The sequence below is a fragment of the Mya arenaria genome, chromosome 3 (assembly GCF_026914265.1).
Source record: "Mya arenaria isolate MELC-2E11 chromosome 3, ASM2691426v1".
Taxonomy (NCBI): Eukaryota; Metazoa; Mollusca; class Bivalvia; order Myida; family Myidae; genus Mya; species Mya arenaria.
The window spans coordinates 10,708,260-10,723,493 of NC_069124.1; the positions used below are offsets into that span (position 1 = coordinate 10,708,260).

General features: G+C 33.3%; 1 protein-coding gene across 1 annotated transcript in view; it reads left to right on the top strand.

Annotated features, from left to right (window-relative positions):
- The window catches only part of LOC128226499 (uncharacterized), a 31,667-nt gene extending 20,694 nt beyond the window's left edge, over positions 1-10,973 (top strand). The window contains exons 3-4 of the mRNA XM_052936402.1: positions 9,363-9,539; positions 10,093-10,973. Coding sequence (XP_052792362.1) covers positions 9,363-9,539; positions 10,093-10,274 — 359 coding nt within the window. The 3' untranslated portion in view covers positions 10,275-10,973. The remainder of the gene's footprint in view (positions 1-9,362; positions 9,540-10,092) is intronic.
- The last annotated feature ends 4,261 nt before the right edge of the window (positions 10,974-15,234 follow it).

A 15,234-nucleotide genomic window follows, 5' to 3' on the forward strand; every position in this document is an offset into this window, starting at 1 on the left:
TGCGGTATTGGTTTCTTTCTATTGGGACTAGTATGTCAGATGCGGTATTGGTTTCTTTCTATTGGGACTAGTATATCAGATGCGGTATTGGTTTCTTTCTATTGGGACTAGTATGTCAGATGCGGTATTGGTTTCTTTCTATTGGGACTAGTATGTCAGATGCGGTATTGGTTTCTTTCTATTAGGACTAGTATGTCAGATGCGGTATTGGTTTCTTTCTATTGGGACTAGTATGTCAGATGCGGTATTGGTTTCTTTCTATTAGGACTAGTATGTCAGATGTTTATCAGTAAGCTGCATAATATGTTCTTTTATATATCTTGTTTTAATGAATGTGTATCAAATAACACTATATTAAACCAACTTAAAATAAACTTTTAATTACAAAGCTTCGCTAATCTTTTTAAATCTGAAAACAATTGTAAGAAATTGAGTTTAATTGATGTTCATATCATGTTTCGATTGCAAAATTTGTTTGTCTATTTAATCGAATTAATTGTTTTAATAAAGATTTTTATGAAAAACCATGTTTAAACATAAACCTCGTATATTTACACCTCAACTTCCATTCCTTAAATGAACTGCCTTTCGGCAATTACGTTCATCAATCGATGAGCTCAACATCTTCGGATATGTTCGGATCGTAATTCATTGCATAACAATATACATGAAAGCTATTGATCTTATTATTGGTTGTATTGTGTCTGCAGGTCCGTTAAAATATAGATCAACATTTTTAAAAGTGTTAGTTTATTATATTTTAAATATATTGGTACCAGAAGTGTTTCAATTTTACGTTTTAAAGTGATTTAAATAAAAATTTATTTACAGAATAAAAATTCCCCTCATTTTTTAGGATTATGCGAAACGTTTTTAACAGAAAATATACAGATTGAATTGCTTCATATTACACATTACACTTTCGAGAGGAGAGATCGTTTCCATAAAAACGGCGGCGGACTTTTAGTCTATATACAAGAACATGTAAAATATAAAAGACGACATGATATAGAGTCTGCTGATATTGAATCAATTTGGTTAGAAATAATTGGAAAACAATGTAAATCGTTTTTAGTAAATTTTGTTTATCGTCCCCCAAACTCGAGTCAAATGTGGCTTGACATGTATGACCCACAGGTGGACATTGCCGATACTAGTTATGTAAAGTATTATATTGTTGGTGATTTTAACATTAATCACTTTAGTGATAAAAAATACGACAATACTAAATGGTCTGACTTTACAGTGAAATACGGATTGCAAAATATCGTTACAACACCGACTAGGGTAACGTAAAAATCATCAACGATAATTGACCATATTTATACAAATTATATTAAAAACGTGCTTAACGTTCATGTAACACCATTGTCATCCAATATGTTTCACTAGATATAAGATAAATAATTTCAAATGTTTTGAACAAATCAGTCACAAATCGATATCTTACCGATGTTTTAAGAATTTCAATGAACAATCATTTCAAAATGATCTTATCTCATCAGGAGTTGATATGATTGAAATAATAGTCAATCCGAACGATGCTTTAAATGTATTTTATTCTATTGTAAATCAAGTTTTATCTAAACATGCTCCTATAAAGCAAAAAGAGTAAAACATGATTTTCAACCTAACTGGTTTACAGATGAAATAAAAACAATGATATTTGAAAGAGACGAATACCATAGAAATGGTGAACACGACAAATATAAGATATTAAGAAATAAAATTACAGCCTTAATTAAAAAAGTAAGAAGGCATTTTTTTAATCAAGCGGTGAAGGATAAAAAGGATCCAAGCTTTATCTGGAAGAATTTAAAGGATATTTCTCATTTGAAAAAAATAGCAAGACAATTTTACCGGAGCAACTACAAATTGGTGATAGAGAAGTTTCTGGAAGACTCAATATATCAAATATAATAGAAAAAACGCCCTTTAAATCCGAAACGTTTTGGTAAACTGATATTTTAACCTAAACGTTAAATTAGGGCACAAAACGTTCGAATTGAATTATATATCACCACTTGAGGTAAAACAGATCATTGATAAACTTAATATAAGTAAATCAACTGGAATAGATGAGATTGGCCCAAGAGTAATTAAACATTGTGGTGACTTCATCACACCATGCATTGCGTCTATTATAAATAATAATATCATGAACGGAATATTTCCAGACTCCTTGAAAACTGCACGTGTATGACCATTGTTTAAATTAGGATGTAAAGATGATCCAAGTAAGTATCGTCCAATTTCGATATTGCCAACAATATCAAAAATATTTGAAAGGCACATTGCAAACCAAGTTCAAGATTACTTCCATTCTACAAACATTATACGCACTAAACAGTCTGGATTTAGGAAAAACCATTCCTGTTGTACAGCGTTAACAAGTTTAATCGATGCATGGGTAAAAGATATTGACAGTAGCAAAATTGTTGGTGCCTAGTCTAGACCTACGAAAGGCATTTGATTTAGTGGATCATGAAATTCTGCTACATGAATTAAACTTGTATCATTTTTCTGAAAATTCGATAAAGTTTTTTTTAAATCCTACTTATCTAATAGAAAACAATAAGTTAAAGTCGGAAACATACAGTCTGGCTTGCTTCCAATATCAACAGGAGTACCTCAATGATCCATTCTTGGTCCACTGCTGTTTCTTATATATATCAATGACATTGCGCTTTGTAAGACGAATATGAACATCGATTTATTTGCAGATGACTCAACAATGCATGAAACCGGTAGTTATGTAAACATCATTGAAAGTAAACTGCAACGACATCTTAATCTCGTTGTCGATTGGTGCTAAATAAATAACATGTCATTGCATCCAACTAAATCCAAGTGTATGGTTATCGGAACTATATATAAAACAAAACAGGTTAGTAAATTAAACTTTACAATCGATGGAACAGCATTAGAAAATGTGACTGTGCAAAAACTACTTGGAATCTATATTGATAATAACCTAAAATGTCGTCCGCAAATAGAAATTGTTTACTAAAAAATCAACTGTAAAATCTCACTTTTAAAACGTCTATTGTTCTACCTCAATGATGAGATGAAACGTTTGTTTTACAATGCATATATCCTTCCAATTTTAGATTATTGTTGTCATATTTGGGGCAAAGGAAACACAAGTTACTTAAATAAAGTTAAATCCTTGCAAAATAGGGCTGCAAAAATCATTCTTAAAATTCCTAAACGATCATCTTCAAAAGGATTGTTACAAGAACTTCAGTGGCTAACGTATACAGACAGGTGTAAATATCACTGTGCAACCCTTGTCTATAATACCCTTAATGGAAAGGCTCCGAGGTATATGTCTGAATTGCTAATCTTTGCAAATAATGAACACTATTCTCTAAGATCAACTTCAAAACAAGATTTAATTTTGATATAAACACCGCGAACTAACTATTTCATGGATTCCTTTTCGTACTACAGTATGAAGGTTTGGAATACTACTCAGGATGAAATACGAAATGCAAAAAAGTTAAACACATTTAAGCATAATTATAAAGTGCACCTCTTGAAATGTGCATATCATTAGTTTCAAAAAGGTATATCATCTTTTCATTATCTTAAAGATTGAAATAACTGTTGTTTTATAAATTGTTGTGTTTTATTGAGTTTCTGTCGGCGTGTACATGATGTATATTGAAATAATTGTTATGTTAAGTAAACATGATTTGTATAGAATAATTATATTCAAAACATCAAAAGTTCTTGTATAGGAATGTATAAGTGCGTTGCAGATGTTTTATGATTTACCAATTGTATTTTGTTTTTGTTTGTTTGTTTTTCTTCATAGAAGGCCACATTGTAAATATGATGTTGTTATGGTTGAACCTGTAATAATGTCATAATGCGTTTATACCTTCTCTAAATAAAGATGTTATTATTATTATTATTATTATTATTATTATTATTATTATTATTATTATTATTATTATTATTTCAAGTGGTTGATCTTTTCCCACGTTATTGTGACGTCATTTGAAAAAAATGTTTCCGGTTATAGTCGGGTCGTTCTGTTTACAGAATGGGTAAGAACGGATTACTGAAAGGTTTTCTTAAATGAAATGAAGTATTTTTTAACCATTTTTGAATGAAATAATGAACTATTGGTGTAAATATAAGGAATGAATTGCGGGGTTGATGTCATTATTGGGGATATGAACGCAATTGGGTTGGTCAAAGTACGCGTGGAGTCCTTCGGACTCTACACACATTGACCAACTCAATTGCGTTCATACCCCGATAATGACATCAACCCCGCAATTCATTCCTTAATTAATGGCCAATTGTCAACGCCAAATGACATAGAACTCAAAAACAAACAATAACAAACCAGAAGTATGGAACAGCAACACAAAACTCCCCAAACATCACACTACAAAATAATATATACAACTAGGTGCGTATTTCAAGGATTGTTAGGTACCGCCTTAGAACGAAAAACAAACGAATTTGTTGACGTCTGTTCTATGAAGGCATAATGTTGCTACCAAACCAGGACAGGGTGCAGTATTTTTCCAAAATTCATTATTAGGGTTCTCTTCCAGTACATTCAGCAAAACACAAATTATTGATGTATTAACCTTACAAATGATAAAACCACGATTGTATGAGTAGACTATATCTGGAAAGTGTACTTAACGAATGTAAAAGACAGGGAAAATGTTTGTGAAAATGTTTTAAGTGCATAAATTATAAAAAGACCTCTTGCGTTTTTACTTTCACGGATACAAATATCCTTTGAAACATCAGATCTCCACCGACCATGTGTTTTTTTTTAATTAATCTATCTGCTACCACATTTCTCATACTGTAATTGCAACCAGCGAACATAGTAGATAAACATGCGTCTGTTTAACGACTCATTTTATGAGCGTAAGAAATACTGTACATAAGGAAATTTAATTTCGATTCAAAGGAAATGCTGTTTTTTTATAAATGACAGATATAAAGCGACAGTGTAATCCATGCACGAAACAGCTTTAAATTTATATTTATTATACCGATTGCAAAATACTGTAAAGTGGGATTAATAACTTCAGATAAATGGTGTTTGGAGATTATGCTTTTCGTAAATATGAACGGATCTATTTTCTTCCAAATGCCAATTTTGAAAACATCTGAAAATGTATAAAGCAAAATTTAAAAAGAATGACAGTAGATAATGCACTTGAACATAGTTTGAAAAAACAACTCAACAAAATTTCGCTTAAATGCTAAACAAATGTCTACGAAACCTTCACTTTTTCCCTTCACATGTGACTGAATAAGACAGCAACCTCTCATATTCAGAAACAATAGAAAATCGTTCGGTCTGAAATACAAACACAAATTCAAACATGTTTAAAGAAAGTACGTAATTGATTTATCATTAATATATTTTGTTCGATCTTTAAAAGTGAGTCCTCAAGAGGATTTTGTAAATAGTATTATAACCGTTATATTAATATTGATGTTTGTCAACGTCGAAAGGTGATTCCTTATGCAGCTTTATTACTAGCCGTGAAACACGACACTGACCAGCACAGCATTTCCTATATACCAAATAATGATTTCCTTCAGTTCCTTCATCCAAATATAAATTATAAATTATTTCTATTTAGCTTTAATAAACGAATTAAACAACACACATATTGGTGTACGCACATCATGCGGCAGAATATTTCCCTTGCTGTCGAGAAATTGATTTGATGTGAAAATTAAACAACCAGTCAACTGAGATTCTCGCACAGATTTTACAACTTTCCGTAGTTTATTAATCAATGAACTTGAACAAGTCATTCTTATTGCTAGAACTTTATATTTATACCTTATGGAATCTGAAATACAATTTGCAGACGAACCGCTGTAACGGTAAATATGTTGACTTTCTTTCGATTGTTTATTGTGTTCAGAATTTCTTACGCTCATAAAATGAGTAGTTTTGCAGACCCATGTTTATCTACATTAATAAAGAATGTTATAAAGAAGGGATTTTGAGATCAGTTAGTTAAAATCACATATCAAGGGAAAAATTAGACAACAAAACGGTATTAAAATTATTGTTCAATATTTTTTTTTTTAATAATTCATGTTAGATGAAGCTGCAGTATAACCAGAAGCGTCCGAATAAACAATCAAGTGTGTTGGTGAAATAGTCACCAATTTTTAGTTTCTCAGTTCGAGCCAAAGTAGATTAAGGTAGTGTACATAAGCTATAGTTGTTCTTGTTAATTTTCTATGGGCAGTGTCTGCCATCAATAAATGTTGAATGTTCTTTTCTATGAATTTCAATGTACTAGTGATGCACAAATTATAATGAATATATCACTCTACGCCTTTACGAAAAGCCAATACATTCTTTAGGAAAAGGAAATTATGAATCCGCGCGCAAAAGTGTAAATTTGTGTAATAATATTCATGTTTCAAACCATTCGAAAGATTTAACACTATTGTTGCTTAAATGACATGTACATAACCGATATTGAAAATACCAAGATGTTCAGATCCAATACAATAAAAAAAAATCTTATTTTTTTTAAAGAGAGCTATCTAAAATTTTCACTGAAGTTAACAAATGCATAACAATACTCAATATTTATCTCTCGGTGTCCCCGCTGGTCGCACCCGAAACAAACGTTCCTTGCTGAGCTGTCTCTCTGGTCACTTGAAAGCAGCAGGGCCTGGGCCCCCCAACTTGGCCTGGGATCCCCCAGTAAAATGTTCTCTAAATTGTTCACTTCCGGTCCTTGTTGGCCTCGCAATGGGATCAGTATGTTTGTAGGAAAAATTGTTTGGAAGAAGACTAAGAAGAGCTTGTTTCTAGTATATAACAGCGCCAGCTTCCGCTTGGCGAAGAGGCGCGTGCGTACTTTCGAAACCCAAAGCTGGTTCCTCATATTAATTGACCGTTAACCAGCCCCAAGGGAAATTTCCTGCAACTTAAATCAGCCTATTTCTATGCTCTCTTGTGTCAATACGTTGTCTTTAATAGCACTGGCCACGTCTTCCAAGTCAAAACTGTAAAAAAATATTTAATCGTTGTTTCAAGTTAGTTATCCATCCCGGCCATTTGCACAAACTGTTCTGTCTGGATGACGAACATCAAACAGCGGTTCCACGTGTACAGTGGCTTAAATAGTCACCCAAGTGTACAAGACACAGACCATAACTAAATAAACATATTCAGTGACCAAAAATAAATAAATTTAAAATAAGCTACTAAACATATATACACCAGTCATTATGATTCCACCAAAACTGACTATTTCCAAACAATCGTATTAATACGACCATGCTCATATGAATCTCTTTATTATTAATATAAAATATTCCTACAACGCAATACAATAAACTTTGAAGACGTACACAAAACCAACAAGCTCATTGTTACCATTCATACAAAAAACATCCTTATCCGAGACACTGCTTATTCCGCACAAACCATCCAAATCCAAGACGCTGCCCATTTCACGCAAAACCTTCGCAATCAGAGCAAACCCGTCTGAAAGCTAGACCCCTCTCATTCAAAGCAAACCGTCCTTACCCAATACCTAAGTGAAAAACTACAGAAACAAGCTCAGTAGCAAAAAGTTTAAACATAAAGCTGGTTTGATGGCACTGCCAAGTTGAAGTTTAAGTATCTGCCGACGCTTTACCGTAATTAAGTATCGGCTAAAATTGTGACATTATAATTTTGTAAATTCAAGAGCAACATTCCTGTTCTTTATGAAACGGTTGTCCATAGGGAATCTAAAGCAATCATCTAATGAACTAACTAAGTTCTCCAAAACATAGATCTTTTCATAAACATAATTTTCCAACATATTTTGCTAAACACCTCGATATACATTTTCCACAATTCTTATAACCTATTCTATGGTTGTTAGATAATCTTACAACCTTCATTCTGGAAAACTGATACAAAATGCTGTACTATTTCAACCAATGTCTATGATTCAATATGTTCAACTGGAGTATGCTGACCTTTCACTGTTAATGATAAACCCACTTTTAATTTAACTGTTGTGTTTATCTTGTACAAAAGAAAGTGTAAAAGTACTTGCTAAATATTTGTTTGTGCCCCACCCATCGTCTAGGAAGATTACAATCTAGATTCCATTTATTCTCCAATAGTTTACTTTTACTAAATTTAAAGGGGGCTGTACTACACCCGACAGCCAATCCAGTTAATCAGAATTATTTCCCTTTACGAAAATCCTTATTACGAGCTGGAAAAAATATCGAAGACAACGAGAATATAAAGGATGATAACTTTAATTAAGATAAAATTTAAAACAGTACGAATCTTTCTCAAAGTATTCCATACCCGTTTTCTAACCTTCAAAATATATTGGTCATTTTATATCATCATCAAGATATTGTAATTGATAGCCATCAAAAATTCCAAAAATATTTTCATTTGAACATTTTGCTTTCAAAAATGTATGTTGAATTTTTATCAACCCTAAACTTTTTTCTCAAGAACATCTGGTGTAAAACTGTCTTGCTCAAACTGAAAAACTCTTTATGTTATAAACAGTCAAAATAATTCTCTTCATTTATATTCTGGCTTGACCCCTTTCGTTGCTGTTGCGAATCCCGATCTGTCGGCGTAATAGTATTTTGCTTTGCAGGGACCACACTCGTTCGCACGGCATTCCTTTACTGTCTACCAGGGGAATCATATTTCTCTTGAATCAGTTCTGTTCTACGTATTACTTAGAAGCTAGCTTCAAAACAATGTGCTAAGCTGTTCCAAGTCTTCCTGAATTTCCGAGTTAAATTCGATTTTTTTTTATTTACTTTCAAGTTGTACTGATACACGAATCCTGTTTAAAGACTTTCATTTGGCGCTAAAGATATGCTTTCCTGCAATTACATGGTCATCAGGCGACTTACCCTGACCACGTACACCACACCCTTCTACGCTACTTGACATACAAGAGCAAACCAGTTTTCTCTTGTGTTCTTCTTAGAATAACCTCAAATGACGAATATACATGTACAAGCGGCTTAAACAAGCCATTAAGTTATGTAAGCTCACAGACCTTTAACTTATATTCTATTAATCGGAACGGCATTGATAACCAACGAAGTAGATGGTAATAACGTAAATAAATTTTATTCCGAACCAGAGTTAAGCTGTACAATTTCATTTTTACAATTTCATAACAGAGACGTTAACAAATAGAGTTAACAGAGTTTTTACACAGTCCGGTAACTTAGTTTCCGTCATCCATTACACCGAGAAACAGTTTACACAGACCTTACTTATGACGTCATATCAACTCATATAAAACTCATGTACATCAACTTGTGTTATTAGAATAAATGCTTTTCCAATTAAATTCCAGAATGGCTAAAAGATGTTTTGACTTCGGGGAGGAAAGTCCCCCTAGTTCCAAACCACATAGCGTCCGTATGGTACAAACAGTTCGAGGTGACAGGAAGGACAGACACGATGTGGGAGATGGAATATCTGTATTACACCTGGAAACATAACCAGTACACGCTATATCCAAACTTCAAAGGTACTTAATTAGTAATACAGCATTATATCAAATCGATGATAAGGAAAAAAACACATAACGATGGACAATCGAGTCAAAATATTCACATTAAAAGGAGCAGGTGTTCTTAATGTCGAAGAAAAATCATCCATTAGTATTTCTTTATAACACGATATGTACGAATTGCGCGTAATTTAAACCTTTCAATTGGTACCTGTTTTTTTATAAGAATGGCGTTGGTCGATCCTAAAAAGAGAAAAAGGTGTCTAGATGATTACGAATTAAAGGAAAACAATTTACAAAACGACGATCAAAAAAACCTTTTCGACATTTATGATCTAATTATATAATCTAAATAACGTTAAATTACTGGTGCGCAAAATTGCTATGTTTTATTGTTAACATGCACTTTGATTAAAACATCCACTGTCATTAGCATACCGCAAGCAAATAAGACAGGAAAAAACTAATGCCGCAAATCTAGATAAGATTTTGATAAATAATGATTGATTGTTTCTGTAACCTCCATTGATTACGGCTTGTCGATTTTAAATCGTGTCAGTTTTTGTTAAAGATCACAAAGGGTTGACGTTTAACTGGTACGAAGATGGACTTCACTCGACGGGTGAGCGGCGAAGGAGTGGTGAGGACCAACGACAATTGGTAATGAACTGGACCTTGGTTGCTGCGGACCTTCCGCGTATCCCAGCATACGTTAACAATGCCGGACATGTGATAAGGGACGAAGTGCCTTAAAATTAAAGTGGTTTATATACAAATTATCACACACTCCTGATGTGTTTAGAATAAATAAACAGGTTGCGAAACTCCACCTGCATGTAGTTGTTCTACGTTTTTCGTAAGTCGTCCTGTGGACGTGTGTACAGTGTACATATTTATAGTGACTCGATGTGTTGATGTATATTCATGTAAAAATTAAACTGCTATTACTTGACTCTTTAAGTTTAACTATTAAAACGCACAGCTCTGAAGAGTGGGGAATTTAAAATTTTAAAGAAGTTGACAAGTTAAATCACACATTTGTTTAATCTATTTTGGGCTTCCGTCAGCAGGCATGGAATGGCGGCTGTTCTGGGGAATTAGTGTCGCTTGTAAAAAGCTCGAAAGTTTTGATTAAGATTGAGTTCATATTCATTAGTAATAGAAACTGAAAGACACAACAACATTAAAAACAGAACACGTTAAATATGTATTATTTATACGGTTGAATCAGGCTACCACTTCTTGTGCATTTCTCCTCTGTATATTCACCTGAGAACTGAATATAAGCTGACTCGATCATTGAACACTATTAACAAATGTGTATCCATCATGTCTAGTAAAAGCAGTCGGAATCTACTTATGCTCTCTTGCCGTTGCTTCTTGGATGTATTGCTTTATTTATTTGGTAAATATGCTTTAGCATATACTTGACAGATATAAATATGTTTATTCTTTTGTTGTTATTATTTATTATTATATATATTATTCATAGAATTGAACGCAGGACGTTATGTTTAGTACATATTTGGAATATTCTTAGTATTTTACTGCCAATTCCTTATGTAATTATTTTCTTTAAAAACTCATACCTCGTGACAAGATCAAATCAACTTTTAAAGTCAACGTATCCAGCGAACAATTTTTGTTTCCGTGAATATAATTCAGTAAGAAAGTAAAATGTAAATATATGGTAAACGGTTGAACGGTTTTTCTTACATTCAGCTTGGTTCTCCAGTATATCTTTATATTTGTTTAAAAATTGTGTCAGTCTACTGTGAAGTACAGATGTGAACAATTTACCTAAGCAGCTTGGAACTATAATTTGTCTTTATTTTTCTGTAATTTCGAGTTACCTTCTTGTTTATATATTGGTAAAATATAACCCGCCGACCAAAGCTTTGGATATACTCCTGTATCAAGAATAAAGTTAAAAACCTTCATTTAAAATGGGAATAGGATTTGTTACGTACATTTTAGGTACTCGTTACAAAAATTGTCAGATTGCCTTGAAGCCTTGCCCTTGTTGCTTTTGTCAATCCTTTTCTCTTTTTCATCTTCGGTGGTTGGCGAATTTTATATTTCCTCATTATTTTGCAAATATAAATTAATATTCTCTAGGTTTTCTGTTTCCCCACAGTCCTTTAGTCTTAACAATTCGTCAAATTCATTCAAGGACAATGTTATACATGATAACTTATGTTTGTATTTTCATATATGACACGATATGATTTTGGTTGTTTTGTTTGTGATTCACGCAAGCGGGACGATTTGTTGAATTTAAATTGCCATATAGTATTGTTCAAAGTACGTTTATAATCTTGGCTCACACTGATGATTTTATATTGAGCTCCTATTTGTAAGCTATATTTTTTCTAGCCTGATTATATTACCCGTTTATTTCTGCATTAAATCCCGTACCATGCTTAAAATCTCTTTATTAATACGATTAATGCATTTGTTTTTTGAATTATTCATACATTTAGGTTTATAACATTTTTTCGTGGATTCATAAAAGATAACGGATAGCACCTGTGCTATTTTATCAACATTTTCTTGGAGGTCCCAATTGTCATCTAAGGTACGGAGATATAATTCTATGTTAGCATTGTTTCCAGATGGTTATTGTTAAGTGAATCGCTGTACATTTTGGCAATCCCATTTGTATTTATTTTGTATATAACTGTTAAATTGCCCTGGTCTGGTTTGTTATTGGAATCAAATATACCCATATTTATAGCTGCATGTCATGAACATGCTAATGTTTCCCAAGACGACATACTTTGAATTGATTTGACCTACCAGGCTTGCTTAAAGGCGTACGTTGACACGACTATGATCGCGCAACGATTTGTTCAATGAGCGTTTAAGAACATTTTTCGATTCTATCTAGGTACTGTAGCAACTCCTGATTCCGAGTTTAAATTGAAACACAAAAAAAGGAATATTTGTGTGGGTGTCCAAATTCATTTAAAAAAAGATAAGTCCTCTTTGATTTCTATGCCTTCACGAAAAGTGTTATCAAAAATCACAATCAGTCGAAAATACGTCATCGAGAATGCTAAGGATTTGAGTGCCTGCACCCTTCCATTTTACTTTCAAAAGGCGACAAATCTTGCTGCAAAGGAAAACACTAAATGATAAACCAAACGAATACACTAAAAACGTGTAGTATGCCTCGTCCAGCATGCCAAGAAAACCCAAAAAAGTTGGTGTGCTGTGGGAATATTTCTACGAAATGATAAGCCGAGCGGATATCAAATTTAACAAACCAAAAGCATTTTTCTAATATAAAACGAGGTCTACTTGAGATCGTAATTCTCGAAATACTGTTCCATAAAATGTTGTTAACATTTCATGAATTCAGCGTGTTTTGTCATTTGAACGGAGAGAAAGAATGGATTTACCATTCTTTGCAAGCATTGACCAACTTTCTATCTATAAAGTCTTTAACTGCTTGACTTACAAACTATTTATTTTCTAAAGCGTATCTATTGTTACGGAGACATCATGAGTGCGGCATTAATTGAAATGTAAGTTTGTGTTCGTGAGCAATAATATATATGACAAGACGTTTGAACGTTTGCATTTTCAAAATACTAAATTTTGACAAAACCTACCCCTCACGATGATATCTTACTGTCCAGACTAGAACTCATAATAATCATTTATTAAAAATGACAAATTATGATTTATTAAAATGATCAGGATTTTTGAACAAATCCCCATCTTCCTTGTTAAGGGACGAAGTATTTCATTTCCTGGCCGGCTGGATTCCCGACTTGGGATCGAAGGCGGATGAACCGGATGTAAAAAGGACAGAAGTGCCGGAAATGAGCCCGCACGAGAAGCATGAGAAGCATGAGCAGTAGGTTGTTGATCGTATTAGTTGGTGTGATTGGCCACGAAACAACGCATAACCCCTAGGCTGGAAGGCCGAAAATGGCCCGGTAGCTGCACCTTGGTAACGGAAAGAAGCAGAGATAGCCAGAAGTAGCAGACACTGTTGGAACCGTTAGTGATGACTGATAACGTTTGACGGTTGTTGATTTGCGTCGTTTGATTGTCTTATTTTCTGCCTTTCGCAACTAAGATACATCGTCAGAACCAACGGCTAGTGAATAAGCTGTATGCCAGTTCACAGGGTCCAAGCCGCACTCGTAAATATCCAGCGTTCAATCGCAGAATATTATATTTCTTAAGCAGCTGTTTTAAACGCATTGGTATGGTACTATTAAAACAAAACTCGTTTCGCTGATGTCAAATCTGAAAACAATGTACGAGTCTATTTTAAAAAGTTCACGGAAATCTGATCTTAAATCGAGAGGATATGATCCCGTAGACGCGTGAGTTGACGACTATTCGCTTATTTAAATATCAAATATAATAGTGGTTGGTATCGATCGAACGACATCGGCGAGTATAATACGATTTGTGTGAACCGGAACAAATAATCGATAATGCATAAAATTGAAATTTTGAACAAATCGAATCGTCTTGTCGAACTGATACAGATAACATGGAATTTGGACAGATGGATTTCCTATTCTCCCTCATGTCTCCACTGAAAATAGTAGTGCTTGGTATCAAACAAAATGGTTAACTTAACTCTATCACCCGTTAAATATGCACAGGTAGTAAAGTAACTCGTGAGTATACCCGAATTTACTCACTTATGTCTCTGTCTCTGTATTTTTAGTTGTGATTTTTTCCTTCACACAGCCTGGAAGTTGAAGATCTAGAGGAACATTAAAGGACAAGAATCTGTGTTAGCCAAAGAATGGTCCTGTCCGAAATTACATACCGACTCCGGAGAAATGAATATGGTCTCTTTGTAAGATGAGATTCTAAGCATCAGTTTATCCCCGGATTTTTTAAAGAATCATTGCAAAATATCCACAATATTATATATTTCATTGACTTGATTTTTAAAATTCAAGAATTCATAAACGTCGCACTATTTATCATTTTTATGACTACAGAGTTGTGTTTAACATTGCTTTTCTGTTAATTTCAGATTATGGTGTTCCAAAGAGATGTGGCATTGATCCGCAAGTGATTATGCATTATGAAACCGGGATATGCGGCATTGAGTCCAACATGTCAAAATATAAAGATACTAGTCAACCATATAGGACTTAATTGAGTGTAAATGGTTAAAAAGTGTGACATTTACAGCCAGTGTGTTATAATTGATCAATATATAGACAATGACGAAGTGCCGTTCTCTATTAAGCTTGAACAAATGAAAATATATCAAATTTGGGCAAAGCGGTGTCTCTGCATTTGATGCATCATGAAGTCCCTTGAAAACACAAGCATTTTTCAAGAATCTTACTGTTCATTTTTCCGTTTATTTTGCTGCGCCATTTGTTCGACAAGCAATCAGTTTGGTATATAGTGGTGTTTAACTGCCAATGAACACAACATCTCTTTTTGTATATTGTTAACTTGATATGTTCCGTTGAATATATATATGAATGGACTAGAAAATCACATATGCGACAAATTACTAAATTTCAGTTTGAAATAACTTTTTTTCTTTTTCAGTTTAAAAATTATGCCTATTTAATCAATTAAAAAAATCTTATTTTGCTTAGAAAAATAAATGCAGGAGTTTTATTGTAAAGTTTTATAGACACCATTAAATGCTACTGGAACAGGTTTTACTGATATTATTAAACACACATGTTCCAATACTTGTCTCAATGTTTAA